The sequence below is a fragment of the Cygnus olor genome, chromosome 1, assembly GCF_009769625.2.
Source record: "Cygnus olor isolate bCygOlo1 chromosome 1, bCygOlo1.pri.v2, whole genome shotgun sequence".
Taxonomy (NCBI): Eukaryota; Metazoa; Chordata; class Aves; order Anseriformes; family Anatidae; genus Cygnus; species Cygnus olor.
In genome coordinates, this window is record NC_049169.1 from 69,828,140 (window position 1) to 69,854,326 (window position 26,187).

Below are 26,187 nucleotides of genomic sequence, written 5' to 3' on the forward strand. Positions count from 1 at the left end.
TGTTAAATGGCTGCTGCATGAATGGAAAGTAACTCTCTAGTATGCTTATAGGTAGCTGGTTTTCCTCATTTGCTATGGATTTCAACATACAAGGTAGAAAGAGATGACCTAACCCAAACCTTCTATATACACTCATCTATCCCTCTCAAGTCTGTTGTATTATTCCATATAATTATGTCCCAGATTTGTATCTTAAAAATAAATAAATAAATAAATAAATCTGTTTCTGCTGTAACATTCACAGCTTTATTAAAAGTTATTCCCAAGGGATTGTTCCACTACGTATTTAACTGCTGGAACTATTTGCCCGTCACCAAGTATGAACTTTTAAACTAATTTTAGAAAGTGCAAAAGGAATATAATACTTCCAGTGATTAATCTGGATTTTTGTCAGCTTCTTGCAAATTTTGGATTCTAAGGGCTGCCCTGCTATGTCTTAGAAGGCTTTCTTTCTCAGTTCCTTTCTCCAAATTATTTCCAGATGGGCATGTTCTACTTCTCAAACAAAACAACAGTAAATACTCTCTACATAAGCTTTATTATCATTGTGCTTTCTTACCCCAAAATTTTCTTTGCTTTTGAATTAAATTTTCTGGAACTGTCTCAGTGCCAGTGTCTTTATGCCTGCATGGTAAAAGATAGTGTTAAAACTGGCGGAATATAGACTATATGGAAAGAACTAAATAAAGAAATGTAACTTCAGCTGTGGTTCCAGCACAACCCTTGAGCCAGAAGCAATATTCACACAGAGACTTACAGAAATGGTTGAAGTGAGGATGTTTTTCCACTGCCCTCCACAAACACCACCAGTGAGGTCTATGCTTTAAACCATATACACTGCACAGCTTTCCCCACCCACCATGTAACATGTTGCATGGAGTACTGCAAAAACACATGGTGTCTCTCCAAGGAGTAACAGCAGGAAGAATAATCATATTAAAATCCAGTTGACTTTTTTTTACTGAAGCTTATTCACTATTGAAAACTACGCACCAAGAAGAGGATGATTAGCAAGTTGAGAGCTTGTGGTTGCTCCTAGCACAGCAGGATTTTTTGTTGTATAAAAATGGTCAGGGATGCAGTTTCTTTCCCATTTCTCCCCACATGATGTTTACCTTCTATGCATAAAACACGTTGCTGGGAATATACAGCTGTGGTACCACAAAGGGCCTTGGCACTATTGTTGTCATGATCAACCTCCAGCTCTCCGTCTTGTCTCCACTGCAGAAATGTATGGGAGGAGATGCTCGTAGCTGAACACGTGTGAGCTTAAATCACACGGAGTTGCCTGCACTTTGCAGCCCTAACTACTTGCTCCCAGGGGACTGACTGCCTAATGGATGTATTTACAAAAGCTTAGAGAGGTTTTTCAATAGCAATCCAAAACATTTTGTTATATGAAAGGTGCAAACCAGCTTTATTGGTTCTGCTCCAGTAGCCTTTATTTCTGTTGAAATTCATTTTACTTTGAGAGCCACTTAATTGAAACTGAGAAGTTGTGTGTTTTTCTGCTGGATCAAAGGCATCAGAATCTGATGAGCAGCTAAATAAAATATGTTTCAGTAAGTTCAATCCACTTTTTTTTGTTATTGTTCTCTGCAAATGACCTGTGGGCACAAATCCATTTTAAGATCACCCTTGCTTTCCTGAAGTCCATCACTGACTGGCTTTCCCTGAAAATCTGTCTGAACTGTGTGAAAGTGTGCTTCTGTTCCCTGAAAGAAAATAAACACTCTGAAAACAAATAGTCCCAAGGTCAAGTTGCAGACTTCATTTAAGTTAATTTTTGCCAGTTATCTGTTTGTAAAATTATTCCATATTGTCAGATCTGATAAAATTCCATAACTTGAGCAATTTGCTAATTTTAGATGAGCAGATATTGTTGCACCTGCCATGGAGCAAAATACAGCTAAATCCCTCAAACTCTGTAAGATTTAGTGACATATACTTCAAGGGTTCACATGACCGGAATCAATGAAATACACTTGCAGTGAGTGACAGTCATTTTCTGAATTGTCTTTTTAGTGGCATTAAGCTAATTATAATTGCCAGGGAGCTTGGGAAAGACCTTAAGTTTTGGAGGGAAAAAAAATGCAATTCAGATAGCTATTGTTTAAGCACAAGCTATTACAGCTTGCTAAACAAGCTTCTATTAATATAGAAGGTGATTAGGCATTGAAAATGGAGTCTCAGATCTCCCTGAAAGGTTTGGCTCTCACTTAGGGTCTCGAAGAATTACAGTTTCTGTGGAAATGTATTACAAATGCTTGAACATTTTTTTCCATCTGAAAAAAAAAAAAAAAAGACGAATATAAAATCTACAAAACACATAACAAATATCCATGTTTTGGTTTTATTTTCCAGTTTTTCCTTTCTATGCTCTCACACTTGGTTAAAAGGGCTTCTAGACTGAGGCTTGCTTGTGTAGCATGGCCTAGTGGAAGGTGTCTCTGCCCATGGCAGAGGGGTTGGAATTAGATGGTCTTTAAGGTTCCTTCCAACCCAAACCATTCTGTGCCACTATTACTCTATGATCAGGTAAGAGGGCGAAACATTGTTCTTCCAGATCAGTATCGTACTACATTCATTTCTGCATAGATGGTGATGCCTGTATAAACCACGATGTAGCAGACTGCATGATGATAACCCATAACAGGATATTGGAGAACAAAGCACTTGGGTTACAAAATGAGAGGCACACAATTATTTTTTGACTGTCAGTACTTTGGTGTTGTTTTCCATGCATGTTCTTGTCCTTTTGCGTTTTTACTAAATTAATGGAGGATGACCTGAATATCATTTACAGTATCGGTTCTTACTGCTGTCTGGGCAGATACATTGAGAAATAACAAAACATTACTGTTGGGGAACAAAAGAGCAAGTTCTGCAATGACTTTATTAACATTACGGGGTGTTCCCAATTACATGAATTTCTGAGTCTATCCTGTTTCAGAGCACATAGACCATACCCCCAAAGTGCTATGTTTAAATCCAAAGTGACAACAGAATTTCAACCTGTTTTTTATACTCAACAGGATGGCTGAGACAACCGGGCGTTTCATCAGTTACCGTAATGATTCACATGTGTTAGTCACCACACATATCAAGCATGTCCCAGTTCAGCCAGGTGACTGGGACTATTCATGTGCTAAAAGTTAAGCAGGTATTCAGGCTCTTGCTGGATTAGGTCTTGCACTGGGTAGTCTGAGTGAAACAGCATGCTTGGAGTGGTTCCATATGCACTCGATTGCTAGCATGGACATGAAGAGCAACTGTTCTACTGCCCACCATGCTCACCCTTCTAGATGAGCCACCTACCCAAGGCTGGAGTAGGGCTGATCTTGAGTCATAAGGACTGATGTCTGTGGTGGCCACCACTGCAAGCCCAGAAATGTCCAGATGCAAATGGTCTTGATGTGGTAAATAGTGTGATCCTGCTCCTAGACATATGGCAGGGAAAGTATTGGGCCTAAATACCTTTTACTTGTCTGGATCATTAGCCATAATTTCAGAGAATGTTTAATTGAAAGGGACTATCTAATCACAAATGATTTCACAACCAGTAATCTTGTCCTGTGTTAGTAACTCCAAAGTGCTGGTCTTGTTTGAAAGCTTAAAATGTGATATTGACTATAGATATTTAGAATTCCTTGTTGCTGTTACGATTTTAATCACATTATTTTTATGTATATATATATCACATTATTTATATATTTTTGTGATTCTGCTGAAGTTGGTGCCATCAAGGAGGGAAAACTTACATGTCTTTCCCCCTCATGCTTTCTATTTCTGTTCAAATTATCCATGATTGATTCTTTATTTAACACTTTTTTTTCTTTTTTTTTAGATGCATTAAACCACACTTGAAATCATTTGCACTTGGTATCTATACCCTGGCAGTAAGAGTACTTGGTAAGTCCAGTCATACTTACATGTGTTTTAATGTCACTAGTCACTTATCTTAGAATTAAACTGATTGTTGGAAAGAACAGCTTCTAACTGACAAGTTAACATTATATCATTTAAAAAAATAATAGGAAAAAGGATTGGAAGGGGGGTGGGAGGAGGCAACTTTGCATTTGTACAACTGCAAGACTTCTATGAGGAGAGGCTGACAGAGCTGGGACTGTTCAGCCTGGAGAAGAGGATGCTCGGGGGATCTTATCAATGTATATAAATACCTGAAAGAAGGGTGCAAACAAGATGGAGGAAGACTATTTTTGCTGGTGGCCAGTGCCAGGACAACAGGCAATGGGCACAAATTGGAACTCAGGAGGTTCCCTCTAAACACCAGGCAACCCTTCTATGCTATGTGGGTGCCGGAGCACAAGCACAGGCTGCCCACAGAGGCTGTGGGGTCTCTCTTGTAGGAGATCTTCAAAAGCCACCTGGACATGGTCCTGGGCAGCCTGCTCTGGGTGGCCCTGCTTGAACACGGGTTGGGCCAGATGGCCTCCACAGGCCTCTTCCAACCTTAACCATTCTGTGACTCTGTGATTTTGTAATTTCTATAACTGTCTTAGTAATAGTAAAAATAAACCCTGCTACACCCATAGAAGTAGCAAGTGATCCTTTGTACCAAGAAGATAAGAGGAAAATTACTTCTTGTCTCTCCTTATTCAACATTAAGCACAACAGAACAAATATGGCTTAGAATCTGTGATCATTTTTCAGGCATATTTTCATTAGTTTCTGAGGGAATTAATCTAAGTACAAGTGTACCTGAGATTGCAGTTCACTGCAGCCTTGTGGTAAAGCTGTCTACAGATTTTCTCTAACGTCAAGGGTACAGTGAGATGCCAATAAACTGGAAACTTGAAAATCTTCTAGGTCTTATTAGAAAAGATAATAACTAGCAAGAAGCAAGTTGCTTATGTAAATGGAGCGGACTTAGATACGCTGGTTGAGTCAGATGAAGTGAAATCAAAACAAGCTATTGGTTCCTTTTTCACAACATCTTTGCAGACCAGTTTCTTCCCTCTAGGCTTATTTTCTTCTCCAGCAGCCATCATTGGATCCCCAGGTTGTCTCCTTCAGCTACCAAAGAAAGGATTTTCCATTTCATCACCCACAAGCATGGCTATAGGTTTGCTCCTGTAGGCAATAGGTTTGCCTCAGTAGAATTTCAAGATACTTGCAAAATACCTGTAGCCCTGTTGTAGGCTCCCAGCCCCACTGTCTTTCTCCCTTCTTCACCCACCCCTGCTGAGACACAGGATGACCCCCAGACTGAACAGGCTCCATTGCTCTAAAGAAAGGAGAAATATCTCGTTATAGAGGGGTTCTAGAGGATAAGGCAAACAAGCCATGGCATTCACTCTCCTGTTGACTTCAACTGGCTTTTTGATGATCAGCTGCATTTTAGGCCCCATCCTGATTTCTCACAGGGAGTAAAGGAGTATGCTTATCTGGGCAAAGCAAGGCATGACTTCTTAAATTAGAAAAGACTGTCAAAGGATCATTGCTATTTGAATGTATAATTTAGTATTCTACGTTAACATGCATCTAGATCAGAACTAGTCACTCTAGAAAGTAATCTTCTTGCCTCTGTTCTTTCATTAAATACACACAGCTGGAATTCCAGCCCCAGTGTATTTTGGAGTGGCAATAGATACCACCTGCCTGAAATGGGGAAGCAAACAATGTGGGGGAAGAGGAGCATGTAGACTCTATCACTCCAGCACGCTCAGGTAACAACTCTTCTCCATTCATTCTTTAACTTGCTTTCTATATACTACATATACTACTTCTATATACTACATTCTATACTATATTATTTTATATTATTCTACTAAAATAATACTATATTATTTTATTATTATTCTATATTATATTATTCTACTATATTATACATTCATATACTACATTTCTATATACTACTTATACTACTTCTATAGTGAGCACTGGTAGGATAATTTCTGTCAGAAAATTTGGGTTAAAATTTGATCTTGAATGAAAGAGACTGACCAGCAAAATTAATAATGCTCAGTTTTTAGCACTCTCTTTTTTTGGTCCATGCTATTTCAATACTAGCTGGAAGTCACTTAATTTTTAGCCAAAATAAGTTCAGTTAAAGCCTTAAGTTTCTACTACCCCAACACCCTACCCCACCCCAATTTTCTTAGCAACTCTGCTAAGTGTGTGTGTGGGGGGGCTGTTAAACCTCATCACTGGTCCACACTGGAGCTGGACCACAAAAAGGAAGAGAAGGGTGCTTCAGACCATGCCTGGCTTATCAAAAGGCTTATAAAGCACTTCTGTCTTTATTGATTTATTGCTAGAGGAGAGTAATTGACTGAACTGCAATCCTGAAAGGCATTGCTGCAGTGATAAAAGGACAAAGAGAGGACAGAGAGGACAGGGTTGCAGCTGAGTTCCCCACTCTGAGGTGGGGGGAATATGAGGGGAGAGAACATCTTGTTTTGAAAACTTGAAGAAAAGAACAAAAACTCATTCGTGACTCATTACTAATAAAGCATAATAATACTATTATTGTTGATATTGCAAGTGTCATTAATTCCTGAAAACAAAAAATACAACCAAATGTTTTTTGGTATCTCTGATACTGTTTATGAGAAAACCAAAAAAATTAATTGCCCTGGAATTATTAGCATTATTCTCACTGAAGCACATTGGGAAGAAGGAACTTAGTCAGTGCCTGACAGTCTTTTTTGTCCACAGTCCAGACAGTAGCTGACCTGGGTGAGCTGTCATATTTTCATCTCCAGGGTCATCACCTTACTACCTTTCTTGAACATGTTCTTCACTCAGACTTACTGCGTGGAACTATAATTGTGCCCTTGCTGCTTTCGACTTGTACAGTGCCTTTGAGATAGGCTCTGACTGATCATTTCTCTCTCAGATACATGTACCTGGGGCTGACTTTGGTGTTGGGCACCATGTCCATTTTCTTCAGCATTGCTGTCCTTTGGGTTCTCCAGAAGAGGTCTGCTCCGCAAGATGAAACCCTCTCAGCCAATGGGGAGAGAGGCACCTGTGTGACAAACAGCAGGAAAGATAATTTCTTCAACAGTGACCATTTAATTCAGACAACTTACTGGCCAGAAAAGGAGACTAGGCTTTAGGAGGACTGAGATCTCCACCATGACTTTATCCAGTGAGTGGTGTTCAAGGCAAAAATTCATCATCAGTGAAGCAACTAGTAGTATCCACCCTGAAAATGTTTGCCGTCCTGTAACTTTCTTTGTAAATACCAAAAAGCAAAGGATACAGGCATTTTAGCACATGTCCATTTAGCACATGTCACTGCTCACCGTTTGTCTTGAGGAGTCGGTGGCACTCAAGTGAGGGGATTTGTTATGGCTGGGGAGGTGCAGCTTGCTGCAGAAGCAGGTTTTGTGGCTGCCCCTCAGCTCCATCCCTCCTTGCCAAGCTGCAACAGCTCTGCTGCCCCTTGTCTGCCTTCTGTGTGTGAGGAGTAGTGGGTAGGCTGCAGTGAAAGTCTTTCAAGCATGCTACCAATCCGACTTGGCAGCCTGGAAGGTGCAGGGATATTCTGCACCGATTCTTGTACGTAGCTCACCTTTGCAAGCAGTGCAGCGTGAGACAGGAGGAAGGTGGTTTGCTGGAAGGACAATTCAGCTGCAGGTTCTGGGCAACATGCAAATTCAGCCTGTAACACTTAGGACATCAAATGCTGTCATTAGGGACTTTTTTCAAGTATAATCTGCTGTAGTACAACAATAACAGCAATAAAAGTTGTCATTACAGAATACAGAATATTGTCCAAAGGAGACTGGAAGAAAAAAACAGAGCTTTTTTAGGTTTCCAGCAGTTTCTTGCTACTTTCTAGTACTTGGTGTACTGAATAATTCCATGCATTTTCTGCAATGTAATAACACCTTGTTATGAGCTACATATGATTTATTTTTTAAAAAAAGTTATGACAAGACAGCTTGGGAACAATAAAATGAATTCAAAGACCAAGTGATTTGGAGCTTTTCCTTTCAATTTATTATATTTGTTATCTGAAACTAAGATATGTATCGTAGTATCCCTTTATACATCATTTTTGCAGTTTGACAATATTTGGTATTAAATAAATTTGAGATGGGGAGTACAATGGAGGACTGTTTAGCATGGAACAAAATCTCAAGAATGCTTGCACTGAAAAAGATAGTGACAGCACCATTAGAGATTGCATCCGTTAAAGCAATTAATATTTTAGTGTGTGTGATGAAAGGTAGGCCTCACCCTTCATAATAATATTGGCAAAACAATCTTGTATTGCATCACTTGCATCTCAGCAGTGACTGTAGGTACACTGCTGCCTAGCTGAGCTTGCACATCACAGGCAGATGCTGAATACCTTCTGTGGGATGCATGTCAAGGGGCAGATGGATAAGAAGAGAATTTACTGAGCTTTACTGATGATAAATACTTACAGTGTGCCATTAGGGAACTACCTAATCTTTTCAATAGGAATACCAAGAAGACGGGTGTTGTTTAAGTACCTGTCTTGGCAGAAGGTAAGGATTTAGACCCATCACTTCAGAAAATACTGTTGACAGAAGAAGAACTGATGCTGCCCACTGTTTGTCATATGCATGATTGTTTAGATAGTGGTCTTGAATATAGGAGAGCCAGGACAGGGGCTGTCAGGTGTCCTGCCAGGTGAGTGTTAGAAGCTGCAGGCAATGGGGCACTGAAGAGCTGTGTCTGGTCATCTGATTTGTATAGCTGGATATTGAACTAAAGAAACAAAATAAAAATAATGAGGAAGATTTTTGAGTATAGGATTAACTGAAGCATTCTGGCTACAGTGAATCACGAAGATTGGCAGCCTAGTCTCAGGTCTCATTCATACCATATTGTTATAAAAACAGTGAAAAATACCAAAATGCACCAGCATCCAGGAATAAGAGAGATGCTTGATAGCAGCAGGTCTCAAGGTAAATAAAACTTAATCTTGGTTTATTCCCAGTCTCAGGCAGTGCAAACTTCAGCAGATATCAGAAACTTACATAATTTCATGCCAAATAGAAATGAGTAAATTTCCAGAAATGTAAAGAAGGGTCCCTATTCGAAGGGACTCACAAGAAGAAAAGGGAGAGGAGAGGAGAGGAGAGGAGAGGAGAGGAGAGGAGAGGAGAGGAGAGGAGAGGAGAGGGAAAAAAGAAAACTTTGTGTTATAACCTAAGCTTATGTACGTAAGCCTGTACTTAGCGGATGATTCTTCTAAAACATGGGTTTTACTTCCATGACTCATTTTCTTTACATGTAAGAAGAAGAGGAATACGATAAAAGAATTTGCTTCAGCAAGTCTTATCTTTCTCATGGTTTAAATAGTAGCCCTTTTTTCCTCTCACCTTTCAGCAAAGATCATTCTGTAAGTTACTAAGCAGATATACTCCATTTTCACTTTGAAATATTTCCAAATATGCTGCTTTATTTTAGTACTTCAGTTATTAAAGTTGATGCATGGATGGGTGTCTGACCAGAGATACTTGTTCTGGATTGGTTATAATAGATGAACACATGGTCTCTTAGCACCAAGGAACTTGGATCTTTTGGGTTCTTCCTGCCAGAATTCCTCATCTTAAACTAAATCTACAACTGATAATGTATCACAAAGGTCACCAAATTTACAGTTATTATTATTTATTTGTATTAGAAATATTAAAGCATAACTGAGAGACTGCAAAGAAGCAAATGCTTTTCATTTTCAAAGGTAATACTGCTAAAAGAATTTGCTGAGGAGATTTCCCAGTCACCGATGTCAACTTGTGAGGCGAGAGTGGGACTCACCACGTTGTTCAGAAGCACCCACGAGCTGTATGCCATGTAAAAACAGTAGTCATATATCTTCATCATCATAACAAAGATCCTAAATGGCACGCAAGGCTACCAACCCATGTCACCGGATGGGATGTACAACCAGGCCTTGGGCATATGAGTCAGTGAACATTTTCTCTTCTATGCATCTCAGATGATATAAAATATCCTATATTTAGGCTCATCATTTCTAGTCATGTCAGGAGGGAAAAATCAAAGAATTCTAACCAATGAAGTGGCAATAAAGATGGATTCAATAGACTGTGGAAATAATGTATTTGAACCATTGCTCATGCCCTCCCAGCATTTGAAAGGAAAGAAGTATCAGTATAAGATTAAGTACCTTCAGGTCACAGAAAGAAAAGCAGCTACCCCATACTTGTGACACTATCATGTTGCTATATATGATCTTGGAATTTGAGGGAATTTCCAGAAGACAGGGAGTAAATGTTGGAAAATTATCAAACTAAATAGGCTGAATAATGAGAGGTTGCCTCCTTGATGTGCTCAAAATAGTAAGATTTATGTATGAAACAACTTTTGTAATATTTTTAAATGGCAACACGATTATTACCATCTGAGAGAAAACATTGACGTTATCACTTCGGTTTGCTTGACTGTTGATGGCACAATGCAGTTTAACTGTTTGAGGCACACAACTTAATTCTGCATAACATTAAAATTTTAAACATGTTACTCCTTTCTAGAAGCTATGAAGTACACAGTACATAGTAGCTAAGTCACAGAGGTATTTTAAAAGTATGTGCAAATACACAAACATTACTGAATATCATAAGCAATAAGAAGGAAGTGAGCACAGTTGTTTAATACAAAAAGAGCACAATAGGGTATTAAAAACAAGCAAAATAAATGAACAGAGGTACTGATTCACCTCACAAATAGTAGAATTATGGGGATAAAAGTTTACATAGGTTTAAATAGTGTCTAGATGAAGAGAAAAAAATGTATTGAAGACTTTTTAAAGTATAGAGGCCACCTCAGGAAGTCCCAGGTCAAAAAGTAAAAAAAATAAAATCCCTGGGCAGTGAAAGAGCACACAAAGCATGAATATGTATGTGGATACAAGGATGACCAATAGAATAGAGATTAGGCCTGATTAGTGTGGAAAAAAGTAACAAAATGGAGAACGTGGAGTGGCATGGAAAGTATTGCTAGGGTTCAGCAGCTCACAATCCCTTCCAATACAAGTACTAGGGAGTACCAAACCAAGATAGTAGAGAAGATGTTCAAAGCAAACAAAGGAGTTGGCTTTTCATACAGTATGTATAAGATGTGAGAAATCACAACGAAGAAATGTTGTATACATGGGTTCAAAGGTAAACAGGGTAGTTATAGAAAAGAAAATGATAATCATTAAGTACCTGCCTTCCCCTCCCAGTTCTGCTCAAGGGTTGCCTTGTATGTTGAAATGAATTGGTTGTTGGGAGAGTAGTAGAAGTGTCATAAGTACTGCTGACTCTCGCTTTCCCTAAGCATCTTCCCGTGTCATGGCAGGATAGCCCTGACCCACCTCCCCCAGGACCCACCTCTGCCTTACCCCATGGTCCCCAAAGCCCCATTTCATCTCACATCTGGGTGCCTGGTCCTAACTTGAGCCATTTTGGAGGTTTGCCTGTGCTCAACACTCTCCCTTGGTCTTCCTCAGTTATTGTCTGGGCCTCCAGGGTTTTCCTAGGGCCTGACTACTAACCTTGCCTTTAGCTGATGGTCACTGGACTGAGGCTCGGACCAGTGACTGTTGCTGCCACAGTTCTGCTCACCCTGGTCAGGTGCTGGGGGTACAGCCTGTGCTGGGGTCACTCTCAGTTTCCAGCTTTCCCCCTGCTCATGCAGCAGCCCCAATCAACAAGAGCCTTGGGGCTAGAGGAAATGTAGGTCTGACTTAGGCTGATCTTCTCTGCTGGTACTCTGGAGCATTGCTAACCAAGTGTTGCATCAAGAAATTCTTCATCCAGTGCTAAACCATTTCTTTAGAGCTGCCATTAAAAAAAAAAAAAGTAATTTAAAGGTGGATCTTTTTAATGGCGATTAAGATAGCTAATTAAAATGACCTCTTAAGCAATATGTGGCTCATATCACCATGAGGTTTGTTAACCAATAGACAAGAATAAATGGAGTACATTCACACAGAGTGATGGTGACCAGGTCAGCAAACTTCCCCTCATGGCTGTTGAGCAAGGTAAGTTTGAATGAAAGGTTGTTGTATACAGGTGGCAACACAGAAAAGAAGATGCTGAGAAATAGGGACTGGTTTAGAACAAAACCATGAAATTGGTATGCAGTTAGGAAAAATCTGTCACAGAACAAGAGACTAATAGCCTGTTGAGAAAATACAGTTCATGTCCAAATTACTTTTACATATGTGAAGATTTCTGACTAGAAAGGGTTATTTAATTCTGCAGACAAAGGTATATTATGTGCCAGTGAGTAGAAATTAAACAGGACAAAACTCGATTAGAAATAAGATATTTTTGTCGTGTTTGTTTGTTTTTCACTAGAACACCTGTCTTTGGTATGTTATGGATTGTTCTGTTATGTGTAGTCTTTAAATCAATAACTGACCATTCTTGTGAAAGATCTGCTCTAGAGCTACAAGCTAGATGGACAGTTTAGTGAACTTGTGTTGTATATTATGCCAGATATTCAATTTCTTGAGCTATAAAATTTTTTTAGTTCTTAATTCAAAGGAAATATCCCAGACTATAAAGTGACGTGGGTTTTGCCCCAGGGATTTCACCTACAAATGCACATTTTTCATTGCTGTTATGCTGTGATGCAACACCCATATGGACTATCTCCTACAAAGGTCTATGTTCTTTTATCTCCAATGACTTGCGCAGCTTCAGTTCTGTGTTTATAATAGCTACTAATTGAGACTGAATATAAAGAGAAGCTGTACAACCAACATGATAGACTGACGATTGTATTTTAAATAGGAAAATAATAAATATCATTAAAACAGCACAACATGTTCTACTTTTCCTCAGATAGATATATGATACAAATCAACAACAAAATTATCCATGACTACTTATGAAAGAAGTTCCACTGAGCAGTAGAAGAGACAAGGCCTGGACAATAGCTAAAAGGGAGACAGATTTTGGCAACACTAAATTAGCTTGGCAGCATGCTTTTCTTTCTTGGTAGCTCTACAGCAACAAGCTGAAACTAGATGAACTGGAACAGGAACACCAGAAACCTTTTCCTTTATTGTAAGGGTTTTCACATTCTCAGGACTCCTGCTGTAGCTTAACATTTGCTGAGCTGTACATTTTCCCTTTCATGCAGTTCGTTAACTAAGAGTTACATTATAAAATCCAATGATTTTCTTTATTTAGAGATTAGTGTCCCGAGAATAAAAAGGGCTCTAATCAAAGCTAACCACTGCAGTTGGCCTCTGCCTGGCTGACTGCTTCCTGCTACTGCACACTCACCCCTTGCAAATGGGTTGGCAGCCATTTCTGCTGGGAGTCTGCTGCCACCCCTCTGCCTGCAGGAGTCTGCAACCAGCTCCTGCTGTAAGGGTGATGTTTGCTGTGGCTTTTTGATTGTTTTTATTCTCAAGAGTAATCAGCAATTACTGATACCTTGGTGTTCTTATTAAGAGTATTTTACTATCATAATCCAATTATTTCCTGTAAGTGTAAGTTACAGTCATATGGAAGGGCTTGGATGAAGAAAAAAAAAAAGAAAAAAAAAAATGATGGGGTGTTTTCTTCAGGTCTGTGAGGCCATAGTCTTAGATCCAAATTCAGTACTTTACCATTTCCAATTCAGATACTTTCGATCCACAAATCTAGGTTCAGGAAGTCAACTTTGAATGTGAGTACTTCCACGGATGACTTGGACAACAGCAGTCTGAGTATGGAAAAATTCTTCTCAGCCATATGGAAAGGAAAATATAAAAGAAATATCATTTATTATGATTCTATGAGCTATAAGCTTCATATAGTGTCCCTAAATACCTGTTTAGTGCAGGAACACTTCTTTTACCTGAATTTCAGTCCCAGTTCAGGCAGAATATAGTGATTATCTAGGAATGAGCAAAACTTGAGAAACATAATGTGGAGAAGGAGGCCTTCTTAGGACTTCAGTAATGTAATGGAGATGCATTTGCTGGATTAATGCTAGCAGCACAATGCCATTTTATATACATATAGGCTCATGTCACATAATTATCTTTGCAAGTAAGTTACATGCACAAGTACGAGGGTGCAAACGAAGATGGGATATGCCACTATTTATTTTTTTTTTCAGGGCTTTGTTGAATCAGACTGTGGCTGTAAGACTGCATTATCATGTACCCCATCTGTGATTCTTTGTCTCCTAAGCCATCGTGACGGCTACACCAAAACCTGATTTCCAATAATTCTCCTTTCATTAGACTGAAACGATGTTTCCTAAATTGGCCAGGAGGTGGCACTTTTGAAGGATATCAAATCAGTCGTTTCGACTCATTTTGCAATGAAACTGAATTGTTTCCCATGTGGGTTATAAAAGGCCTCATCTGAAATTGTTACTCTTTCACACATTTGAAGCCATTTAAATGTCTTACTATGCTTTTGATAAATCTCTGCTTTTGAGTGCAGTTAGCTATTAGCACAAGAGTTATCTGTTGTTACCTCTCTTGCTAAATTTTTGCTAAATTAAAGTTTAATGGCAAGATTTGTTTGGGGAGAACTTTTTATTAGCTTGTATGCTTACTTAAACTAATTAAATGCTATTGATTTACAGAATGTTTGTGTCAGATTAACTCTAGCATCTGTTGTATTATGCTGAAAACACATAGATTAGTTGTCCCAAAGTTTCTGCTGGGTGAGGAATCAATCCTGGAAGGAAATACCTGTCCATTGGTGCTGGAAACTCTCCCTGATGCTCCAAATGAGAACTTCCCATTTAACCACAAAATCTCCAGGACCCACTGCTTGGTTCTTGAAGGTAGAACTTCCATATTCTTGTGTTTTCATCCTCTGTCAGTCTCCTTGATGTGTCCTCTTCCTGCCACAAAGGTTTACTCAAGCCTTCAAGGTCCTGACATCCTTTATTTAAGAATATTTTCATAGATTTCAGTGGAGTACCAGAAAATTAAGTACCATGGGATGTTTGTTGTTTGTTTGTATTGTTTTGTTTTTCTTTCTTGTGTTTTGCTTGTTTTTGCTTTCTTGTGTTTCTTGTGTTCTGCTTTTGGGAGTGGTGGTGGGGTAGAGTTCAGAAAAGATGACCGTGATAGTTTGACTTCTTTCTTAATACAAGCCAAGGAACTTCTTTGTGTTAGCTCTTAATTCAAACCCAATAGCTAATCTGTTCTTGCTTGCTAGAAGTAATTGCCTGAGTTTTAAATACGGGGTGAATATTTTGAATATCTTTGGTTTTATGTAGTGTTTCCTGGTTTATATTTCTGTGAATTACACTAGCTATTTCACCACAGTATCACCACTGGAGCTTATGTTCTGCTGATATTCACCATGACTTCTGAAAACTTTTTCTGAGTCTGTGTTTCCCATGTCTCCTATCCTGTAAGCATGATCTACAATCACCAACACTCAAACCCTTTGCATTTAAGAAATTCACTTAATTATTCCTCCTTGCAAAACCAGAAAATCCTCAGAAATGGGGAGTCTGCCAACTTTGAAATTGATCTACAATATACTACCAAAACCAAAATGCATGGAATAAAAATAAATGTGATAAATCATGCTTTAATTCTAATCTTAAACTCCCTTGATGCTTTTCTAATTATTCCTACATTACAATTTCGCAAGTATTCTTGGCATCTGCAATTATTCAAACAGCCATACTGTGTCAAACATACCACATATAACTGTGTTTTGGGCAATTTCTTAGTTTCCTTGGGAATGTGATGAGGCTTTTCTGGATAATTTCGGAAAGCTGAAATTCAGGCTTTATTCAATTGCAAAATGTCAAAAATACGCAATAAATCGTGCTATTGTGTATGAGTGCTTCTCCACTTGAGGGAATTGTGTCAATGTCACTCCACTGTGCAAGTTGTTTGTGGCAGAAAATACTATTTCATTTTGTGTTAGTACAATACCAAAGTACAGTTATGTCTTTGACCAGTACAGGGTCATGAAGAAACTATTTGTAATGTAAATATAGTACAATATAGTACAATAGTAGGTCTCCACCTGCTGTTTTTTTCTTACATTACAACGAAAATTAGAGTGAACCACTGAATTTTAAGGGGGGAAAATTATTTCGACCATAATTTCTGCTTCTTCATTTTAGGAAAGAAAGAAGCATATGTAATACTCAAGCTGATAAATTTGTTATCCTCTGGTGACCTGACAGACATGCAACTGAGTTCCTGGGCATGTTCCAAGTAGCTCTGCAATGCTGAGATGGAAAAACAACTATTTCAGCTTTTCATTGGAGAAGATAATATAAATTTTTGTCTTTGTTCTCTATTTAGGCTCCATGTCAGCAAAAAGTGAATACTTAGTTTTTTCTTTTGCAGGAGTTTTAAGCTTTATGTGGCTGCTTTCTAAATTTGTAGTTACAGCAGGAGAATCTGCTGTGATTGTACTTGGATGATTATTAGAGCTCTTAAAGTGACTCCTGAAAAGCGACATTTGCCATAAGCTGGCCGCATCTGGCACAGATGGGCAATCCAGCTTTTAAAACTCACTATAGATTTTCTTTTATTTTTTAAGAAGTGTAAAATGTAAATGTTTAATTTAAAATAAAGTTTTCTCACTAGCAGGTGTATTTGCAGCTGAGTATTGGATCACTTCTCTGACAGGTCAGTCGTGATCTCTACTTTCACACTGGTGGCTTTATTTCTCCCCTAGTAGGTCTGAAAGGCTTGAAAGAAAAAAGGAGTGGCTGTAAGGGAAGCAAAAAGGAGAAGCTGTAAAGGCTGCTGTTCAGGAGGAAAGAAGGATCTTGAGATATATCTAGTCTTCCTCTGAACCTTTGTCTTAAGACAAGGTGAACTGGCTCCTCCTAGGAAAATTCCTTTATTTTTTTCAATGAAGATGAGGCAAATAAAAGATTTGGTAGGAAGAGACTGATATTTAACTCTTGTGACTTTGCAAGCAAATACAATGATATTTTAACTTATTTTTTGGAGTTATGGGATTATGTTTGACTCTCAGAAATCGTTAAAAAGAGAGTTTATGGAGCAATTTTTTGTTGTTTTATTTTTTTTTCCTAAAAACTATTTTAACAAAACTGAAATACTTTGGGGGGGGGGGGGGGGGGGGGGGAATATTCCAGTTTGGACAGACTTTAGTGGTCCTTTGGAAATGAGTAGCCATTGAAAGCAAACAGAATATTCTATTGTAATGTGTGGATGGAGAATATTTTAGTTCCACAGACAAAGGGAAAGATGCAGCCTGCCTTGCTCACTGAGCTCTTGACTTGTGTGTACACAGTGTGGAAATGAAGTTCAGTGAAATCACTGATTGCCACCATATGGGCAGGAGCGGCAATGTTCCCTTCACTTGTAGGGCTTGGAATTTACTGAGGAAAGATGGCGGGGACCTGGAGCCCTTTTTCTTTCAGAAAAGGCAGCAGGGATTTCCAGCTGCTCTCCCTTGGGTTTGTACAGCTTGTGGGTGCTGCTATGAAGACATTAATTGCACCTCACAGAGTTATTCTGGGAGACAAAATGGAGAAGCAGAACTGTGGGGCAATTTATGCTGTGGAACAGGCCAGCTTTCTGGGCTTGGTCTTGCTTTGTGGAAAATCCGTGGTTATGGCTCCATAGCCTGGAAACCCAAGAAAGGAAGGAAGCAGAGCCACAGAGAGTCACTTTTCCTGCCCCTTTCCACTCCAAGTTGGCAGCATTACATTTGCAGTACACGCAAGGCTGAAAACATCACCCACACAGAAATATCTCAGAGGAAGTGTGTGCTGTTGGGGAGATGTGACTAATTCACAGAGCCTACGCAAAGGGTGTTGAGCACACAGTGCAATAACAGGTGATGCCTTCCAGCACGTCCATCACCTCACCCATTCCTCCCATCTGACGAGGACAAGGGAGAGGTGGAAAGAAGGTGCAAGGGGATGCCTTAAGGAGATAGAGGCTGCCAGGAGAACTAAGCAGTGGTTAGTTCCTGTGGCTCCGTGGGCTGCTCAGCTGAGGCAGCATGAAAGACAGACCACTACCTCAGTGTCTTGTTCCTTAGCTTGAGTTTTAGGGTCACTCTGTTGCAGTAGCTGCTGCATGTTCTCTGTTGCCTCTGGATACATGAGGCAGGTCTTCCTCTCATACCTGCACCCCACCAGGTGCATATGTCTGTAACGAAAAGCAAGTGTTTCTCCAGGGTCAATGCTGTTGAACCTAAGACAAGGCACAGACCTTGCCTATGCTCTCTGCTATACATGTAGAGAGTAAAATAATCCTGCTCTCAGAGCAACTGCATCGGAAGGGACAGGTGAAACGCCAGATGACCCAAATAACCACACGCCCTCAGAGCACAAGGTAGCCAAAGCACTAAGCTACTGGAGGGCACCCACGGCTTCCTCTGGGGCCATGAAGCGAATGCCCCACCTTACCCTGAGGAAGCGGCGATTACCGAGGGCTGGCTGGGAAGGCAGCCCTCTGACCGCCGCCTGGCTGAAGACACAACCACCAGCAGCCGGGGCTCCCCCCGCCCCGCTCCCACTCCCGGCCTCCCCAACTCGATGGCGCCCCGGGGGCAGAGCATGCCGGGGCCGGGCCGCAGGGGCCGGGGAGGCGCGCCGAGAACCTACCGCCAGCGCCTGGGCCGGGCCCGGCGTGTCTCTGGCATTCCGGGCTCCTGTGGGAGCTTGGGGTTGGCACATCGCAGACCCGGGGCCAGCTGCCAGCCCCGAACCCCGGTGGGGGTGAAGGTAGGGGCCTGGGGCTAGCTGGCCGCAAGCAGGTTTGGGGTCCGGCTGCACACTAGGCTTTGGCTGGGGGTGGGTGGTTCTGGAGGGAACGGGGAAAGCTACCAGCAGAGGTACAGCACTAAAGGTGGAGGTGTTGAGGCTGGGTGAGGAGCAGGCCACGGCGCTGGGAGCCTTTGCTGCCCCTGGAGGGGTTTCTTTGTGTTAAGGTTATACGGTGTTGCTCTCTTTTTTTTTTTTTTTTTTTTTTTTTTTTTTTAAGTTCTGGCTCATGATTGAGCTTTCCAGCTTGCAAGGCAGTGTACTTGAGGTCTTTATAGCCCCTTCTCCTCTCTATTTATAAAGTAAGGTTCAATAGCATATGCAGATTTGCTCCATTAGACGGCCTATTGGTACTGTTAAAATGCAATACACCTGTGTCACCCCTCCTCCTTGCTCTGCTATATGTGTGAAGGAAGGTTTCATACTCCAGCACTCCTCCCTTTTTCTAGATGGAACCAGCAGAAGAAACCACATTTTCTGATGTCCAGAAGCATGAAAAGAGTTTTTTTGCAGGTTATACAGGTGAGATGTAACTTCTGCTAGTTAAAACGTGGAGGGAATCTTAGGGATCTGTCAAATGGTGTCTGGAGCCCACTGCTAACTCTTCCTAGCAGTCCTCTCTGTTCTAGCTTGCTGGGATGTGTATTGTGTGCTAGGCGGGAGCAAAGTGTTCAGGGATAGGTATTCAGTGTTTCTGTTGTTGTGTGTTTTTTTTGTTTGTTTGTTTGCTTTTGTTTTTTTCGTAGTGGTTTTCTGATGACTGTTTTAAAATAATATAGTTAATTTGGAATGAAAGAAAATCAACATCTCTTTCTAGAAGCTTCCTTAGTTAAGGAAGGTCTGAGGGAGTTGCCTAGCAGCATCTGAAATGCGTGCCTACCCAGCATGGGCTCTGGATGGTAATGGAGTATTGTTCAGGATCTCGTTTCACTGCTAAAGACCCAAGGTCTCTGCATGGGCCTCTGTGAATTACCAGTTGTTTGGTTGTCAAGTGAGAAAATATCCATACCTGCTCCTGCAAGAAGGAAGCTTCTTCATCCCTCTCAGAGAAAGCTACCTCAGGTGTAATGCTTTTCCTGACACATATTTTCTTTGTCTTTCTTTTACTGTTGGTATTTAGATGTTGGCAATTGTGGCCGGGTAAATAGAGAGCGTTTTGCTCTTAAAGATCATGTTGCATAAGACCTTTAATTCTTTGTTTAATAGATGTAGGGCTGAAATTGCATTTCAGACTGTTACCTTGAGCATAACCTGATTTTTGTTAGAGGAAAAATAAAACTCACTGTGTCAAACTAAAGTATATATAGTGTAAGTAACTGAATACTTTGATGCTAAATCAGAGTTGCTAAGGCCTTTCTAAATCCTCCATTTGTATTAATAGTAAACATCTTAAGATACTTATAAAAATGAAGTTCAGGTAAGCGTGCATTAGGTGCTACTAATTAATAATTCAATTAATGCTGAACTGATGTAAATAGAAAACTTAGCAGAGTAAAATAGCCAAAGTTTACTGTGGGTTGTGTGTTCATTCGTTATCATTTATGCAATACATAAATTGCTTTCTTTAGGAAATAAAAGGCCATGGCTGAATGTTTGCTGTGAATTTCCCTGCAATGAAGTTTATTTAGCTTGCCACTACAAGAAAAGTAGGTGTCATATTAGATCTAGATATAAAAAGAGTTAATTAATATCATTTTTTTTACCAGTAAAGATGTAACTGTTTTGACTTCTGATGCAATAATATACATTATCCCTGTAATAATTACAACTGTTTTTGTGATTATTAGGAAAAATACTCTGACATGCTGGTTGAAGAAGCTTGAAAACTTTAAGCAAAGTGAGAAACAATCTAAACCTTCTTTTTGATTTTGCCCAGTGAAGGAGACTTCATAATGAACCCTCCCTGCCCAAACACATAGGTTTAAAACAGTTTTAATATTAATTTAGCAGGCTTGAAGTCGTCTGGGTTGTCTGCAGGAATGAATGTCTAAAACTAGATTTCTGTGATGGCTGAGATGTTTCAGTATGTTCATTTTCTTTCCTTCATTTCAGTAGTCTTCCTCCTCCATTTCCTGAGAGGAGGAAGAATGGGAAAATGTAGAAGGGAAGGTAGAGAAAAGGTAGGATTTTACCCTTCTCTTCTTCCGTGTACTGCTTCCTGCCACTCCATTCTTAGTCTTCTTGATTCAGCCTTCATAATTTCCCTTTCACTTTGTGAAAAGGGAATTTGATGAAAGTTGATGCTAGGCTTGAGAAACTTGCTTGTTTTACAAGGAAATGCTTACCTGTCTTAGGGAAGGAGAAGTAACAGATGGCTGTCTTGCTCCATCAGGGGACTGCATTTTGACTGAAAGTGAAGGAGAAAGTGACATCCTGGAAGGCCCTGAGCAAGATGTACCGCTTCAGCTACCTGAAACCCACAGTCCAGGCTGGGTGACAGCCAGACTGCAACAGCATCAGAGGGCAGCGTGCAATAAACCTGCTCGCCAAGCAAGAGGCTCCAGGAAACTGACTCTCATTGCTAATAAGCAAACGCTACGCACAGATGAAAAGCCCTACAAGTGTACTGAATGTGGAAAAGGCTTCAAGGGGACCACTACTCTCCTGAACCACATGAGAGTCCACACAGGAGAAAAAACATTTGAATGTTTAGAATGTGGAAAGAGATTTAACAGAAAAGCTGGCCTGGTAGTGCACAGGAGAATCCATACAGGAGAGAAGCCGTACAAGTGTGAGGAATGTGAGAAGAGCTTTGGCTGTAGTTCAAATCTTATTGCTCACCGCAAAATCCATGCAAAAAAGAAAGCCTTTTCTTGTGATACACACAGCCAAAGTGGAAGCACAGTGCTGTCTCAGCATCAGAGAGCCCATACGGATGAGAAGCCCTGTGGGTGTGCTGAGTGTGGAAATAGCATCAGTCCATATTCAGGCTTCATCAAACGTCAAGAAATTCATGTGACAGAGACCCCCATTGAAAACACAGCAGGTAACCCAATTAAGATCTATTGAGTTTTATTTCAAGCTGTACAAACTTACATGGGATGTATCGAACACTGTGAGTTCCATTCCTTCCAAAGTGATTGCCCCGCCTTGCTTTGGATAGGGGTATGGTGGATTTTTGGTTTTCTTTTTTTTCCTTTCTTTTTTTTCCTCCCCTTCCCTTCCTATATTTGTCATCTAAAGAAGTGCCTTGCAAATGCTGAAGTTGAAATTTGTACTTTACTATGAGGGCTGCTTGGGACCTTAGACTGCAAAGCTCTCAAGTCCACCTAACTCCTGATATGTAATGTTGCCTGATAGGTCACTACACTGAAGACCCACTAGGTCTTCAGAAGTGATTAACCAACAAAACACTAAGCGTAGGGAACTGGAAGGGATTCAGGCTTTGTTAATCAGTGCCTGTATGATGTCTTAATGGCCACATTCCTCCAGCTTTGCTTCTTTACCCTGTGTGCTTCCACTCCCCTGTCCCCCCAAAAAGGAGAAAAGGGTGCATGGGGGAAGCGAAAATAAAGTTTTATAGCTTACTGGAGTGCAGATGAGAGATACAGTTGTGAACGTACTTTGTGTTAAAACCCATGTCTGTAATATTTCAGGGGGCTATGTCTGCTTAGTTTCAGTTCTGGTTTGGCTTAGTCTGGGTCATCAGGTGACTTGAGTGAAGTTTTAGTTTTAACATATGGGTGAGAGGAAGGGTTGTTACTAAGCTGCCTTTTCCTTGCATGAAAGCATATTTAAAGTACTGATCTAGCAATTGATGGTGAAGTAGGCTGTTGATTCAGACTGTCTTCCTTTTAGGTGCATACTGTTCTGTACTTACGTCTCAGCATCATAAAGAACAGCAAAGGAGCGGTGCAGAGAAACTTGATATGGATCAACCAAATCTTATTTTTGAAGAGTGTGAGTATAAAAAGGTGTCTAGATTGCCATGCATAGTATTTTTACATAGCAGACATTCTCTTTTCTTTGTACAGTGAAGAAAATGAGGGAAAATATGGACATGCTTCTTCTGAATCAGCAAAGTCAGCTGCAGGTCCTGCAACAAATTCAGAAACAACTAAATATACTCCTGCCAGGCAATGATCTCATTAATTCAAATGTTTATAGTTTAGGACTGCTACTAGGACGGCAAGCTGCTGCAATGGCATCTCTTTCTTTTCCCCTTCTTAATCCAAGCAGTCTCCTCCCTGAAAGTACCCACCGCTCATCCCAGTCATCTGCTCCTGAAATCCTCCCTTCCAGTCAGCACCCAACCTCTCAATTTCCTGCAGCTTCTACAACTTGATCAGCTTTGTGTTATGAATGTGTCAAATGTAAACAAATGCAAATACTGTTTTATACTGTTTTCTCATTCAACATTACAACATGGAGAACATGTTTGAAAGTGTAGTACCTTTGCAGATGCTGACCCTACAATCAGATTTTGAAGGATGCATCAACTAATGGAAGGTGATCATTCATTCATTGCAGGATGCGGAAGTGTTGGCCAGCAATGTGTTTTGTCAGGGCAACTCAAGAGATCTTTATCACCAAGGTGCAGTTAAATGGAACATCCACATATAAGATACTGCATTAAATTTAAGCATTGGTTCCTAAATGATACATCTTTAATATGTACTTTGGTCACTGGACCTCTCCTAATGAGCTGAAGCTGATGATAAAATATTCAGGCATGCTTTAAGAAATTCCTATTAAGTCTAATTTATATATGTGTGTTACTTATACGCATCTGTAAAGGGTTAAATTCAACTGCAGCACTATTCCCAGCATAATTTACAAAAACTTCTTTCATTCAGGAAGGCTTTAAATTTAGGTGACCTTAACTGATTCTCAGGCCAGCATTACTACTAAAAATAGATTTATTTTCTTTAAAAACAAAACACCATTCAGGTTTACCTTGCTTCCCAAGATTTCATGAGAAAAAGTCAACAAGAGTTATAAAACACTTGTTCTTTTGTTCAAAGATAAACTCATCTTTATATAAAAGTCTGTTTACTCTGTGATATCCTAGTGGATTATTGCATGCTGTTGTCTTAGTTCATTGGGAGTAGGAATAGGACTACGGGAAATAGTTACTGCTTGGAGAGGAACACTGTGAAGCTCAGGTGCGCCATCTTGTGAAATCTGTGGGGAAAAAATATTGTCCCTACAGGAATCTGATATGAGGCCTTTTAAGGTTAGTTAGAGCAGAGTTTTAAGAATGGTTGGTCCTTTCTGCCTCCTTGTTCATATCTGTGACACAGTCTAGTAGCAGTGTCAGAGCTTTTGAGCTTCAAAAGTGCAGCAAAGTTAACTATAATATACCTTTGAAGAACCACATATATAAAGAAACTTTGGGGCGTGCGCCTGTACCAGTATTTCTCTTGAATTTGTGTTGAATTTGTAAATTTTATTCACTTTTTAAGATGCCTTGTTAAAAGGATCCGTGTTAGTACTGGATAAAATATGATTTAGATTTTAAGAATGGGAAATGCTACTACTCTTAACAAGTCATCTTGTTGGTGATGTAAAGTGCAGTGAAGTCAGATTCTGGTGCAAAGATAAAACCCTGTGGGATCTGGTATGACACTCTGTGTGTGTGTAAAGGCAGACTTCAAAAATAACACACTAGTTCTTATTGTATAGGATTTTGTATTAGTCTTAAGTCAATAGAATCGATTTAAGCTAAATTGAGAGGCCTTAAAGGGCATTACTTCAAAGTGAAGGAGAAGTGTGCTGAAATGTTTGGGGTTTGTTTTCTATCAGTTAAGCATATCAGAGTCATGTGGCTCTGGACTTAAGAGCTACAATAAGAGTTGCTAAAAATCTATGGAAACTCTGGGACACTGTTCATAATTTCTTGGATGTTCGATTTGCTTTTGTGTAGAAGCAGAATCTCCTCTTCAAAGCAATAGTTAAACTTCGTATTTTGGTGTTTTTAAGATGTTCAATATTAAAACATTGCCTTTTTAAAGAAATTTAATCTCTTGAGAGCTTTTTTCCCCTCATAAAAGAGCAACAGTGCTTAGACTGTGATATCTGAACTGGAGATTAGTTACTCTAATGTATGGGCCTTTCCTGGCTCCTGATTCTCCCTCTCTCTTCCCTTTTCCCTGCGTCTAGGTATTTCCTAATATTTCTGTCCTTGGAAAGTTCTTCAGAAGAAAAGATAACTAAGTCTGTCATTTCTACAACTTAGGCCTTAAATAAAAGATACCTTCTATCTGGTCTTAAGTAGCCTTTTTCTCTGTGAAGAGGGAGTTTGTGTATGATATTTCTCTTAGCTACAAGGCTCAGGAGCAGTTTGTAGCAAACCTACATCCTTTTGTGTTGGTATTCTCTAATGTATGTTTGGTCCCATCTGAACTTGAGGAAATGGACCTGAAATATCTCTGAACTGTAAGTGTATTGGGGACTGGAGGAAGCATTAGAACAGAGGAGCACAAGAAACCATGTCACTTCCTATTTTTAGGCCTTTCTCTCCCTCTCAGTAAATGAGGATTGAAGCTGGAAATCTTTCTTCTATACTCGCGAGCACTCAAATGTTAAAATCTGCCTGTACCTAGGTAGGGTGAGACTTGGGGGCTTCTTGCTTATTTTGGAAGGTTTCTGGGATGTTATGTCTTCCGTGCAGTACTCTGATGATGATGTAAAAGTGTGTATTGGTGCATGTGGCCATATCTGATATCCTTCCAGGGGTACCGGAGAGGTTTGCAATGTCCATAAAGACTCTGAATTTTGAAGAAGGACATTCTTCACAGACTTTTTTTTTTAAATCCAAAAAATCATGACAAATGAAGCAAATCTGGGGAAACATGCAAATTCCCTGTGTGCATAAGGCAAAGAAAAGAAGCGAGGGGGAAAAATAGGAGAAGGCCGCATAGGAAGAGCAATGTCAAGAAATACTCAGCTGCATCAGAAGAGAAATTGTGCTGCATACAGACAACTGAAGAAGGAAAATACAGTGACTATAAAATGCTTACCTTAATGCCTCACCCATCTCTTGGTGTCTCACGAGTCTCTCCATAGTTCACTTGCCCCTTGTGTCTTCCCCCTGTGGCACTGCAGTCTAGATCAGTCTAGAAGGTAGCATTAAGAAATGTCTTCCTATGTTGGTGTTGGCCTCGAAACACGCTTTAGTGGGCAAGCTCTTAGTTATGGGAGAATGAGAACAGCTGGGAACAGAAATAACCTCTGTGAATGCATAGGTTGGAGGTTGAACTCTGTCTCAGTCTGGGCATTAAAAACATGAAAAAAGATTTCTAGTGAAGAACAAGTTATTCTAGTCCTTAGTGTTCAATGCAACATCAAAATTTCAATATTTTTTCCTCAGGACTGTACAGAAAATTCTGAGTACCTAACTTGCAAGAGCTCTAGGCATGAAATAAGCAGAGCTAAGAGTTATTTTTAAAAAAAAATTAGTAGGTGTTATATAGTAAGTTATTGGCAGGATTTTATGCATTTAGTTAGTGCCTGGATACATCTGTTTTTGTTTTTCTGCTGACTTGGTATCTG

The 26,187-nt window shown here is 39.9% G+C and overlaps 2 protein-coding genes across 9 annotated transcripts in view; both read left to right on the forward strand.

Annotated features, from left to right (window-relative positions):
• The window catches only part of LOC121073432 (solute carrier organic anion transporter family member 1C1-like), a 31,399-nt gene extending 23,443 nt beyond the window's left edge, over positions 1-7,956 (forward strand). For 5 of the 6 annotated variants that reach the window (XM_040564326.1, XM_040564304.1, XM_040564310.1 and 2 more), the window contains 3 exons: positions 3,848-3,912; positions 5,573-5,690; positions 6,863-7,956. In XM_040564326.1, coding sequence (XP_040420260.1) covers positions 3,848-3,912; positions 5,573-5,690; positions 6,863-7,085 — 406 coding nt within the window. In that variant the 3' untranslated portion in view covers positions 7,086-7,956. Of the gene's footprint in view, positions 1-3,847; positions 3,913-5,572; positions 5,691-6,315; positions 6,412-6,862 lie in introns of those variants that run through there. The other variant, XM_040564336.1, reaches the window with a different exon arrangement.
• Positions 7,957-18,450: 10,494 nt separating this feature from the next.
• On the forward strand, positions 18,451-24,861 carry LOC121073456 (zinc finger protein 79-like). Of its 3 annotated transcripts, XM_040564343.1 has the most exons (6): positions 18,451-18,654; positions 19,143-19,215; positions 20,262-20,339; positions 21,026-21,679; positions 22,492-22,593; positions 22,668-24,861. In XM_040564343.1, the coding sequence occupies exons 1-6, from the start codon at positions 18,466-18,468 to the stop codon at positions 22,976-22,978; spliced, it is 1,407 nt and encodes a 468-aa protein (XP_040420277.1). In that variant the 5' UTR covers positions 18,451-18,465; the 3' UTR covers positions 22,979-24,861. The 3 variants fall into 3 exon arrangements, with proteins under 3 accessions (XP_040420277.1, XP_040420286.1, XP_040420288.1); XM_040564352.1 differs by lacking the exon at positions 20,262-20,339; XM_040564354.1 differs by lacking the exons at positions 18,451-18,654; positions 20,262-20,339 and having other exon boundaries at positions 18,975-19,215; positions 22,668-24,859.
• The last annotated feature ends 1,326 nt before the right edge of the window (positions 24,862-26,187 follow it).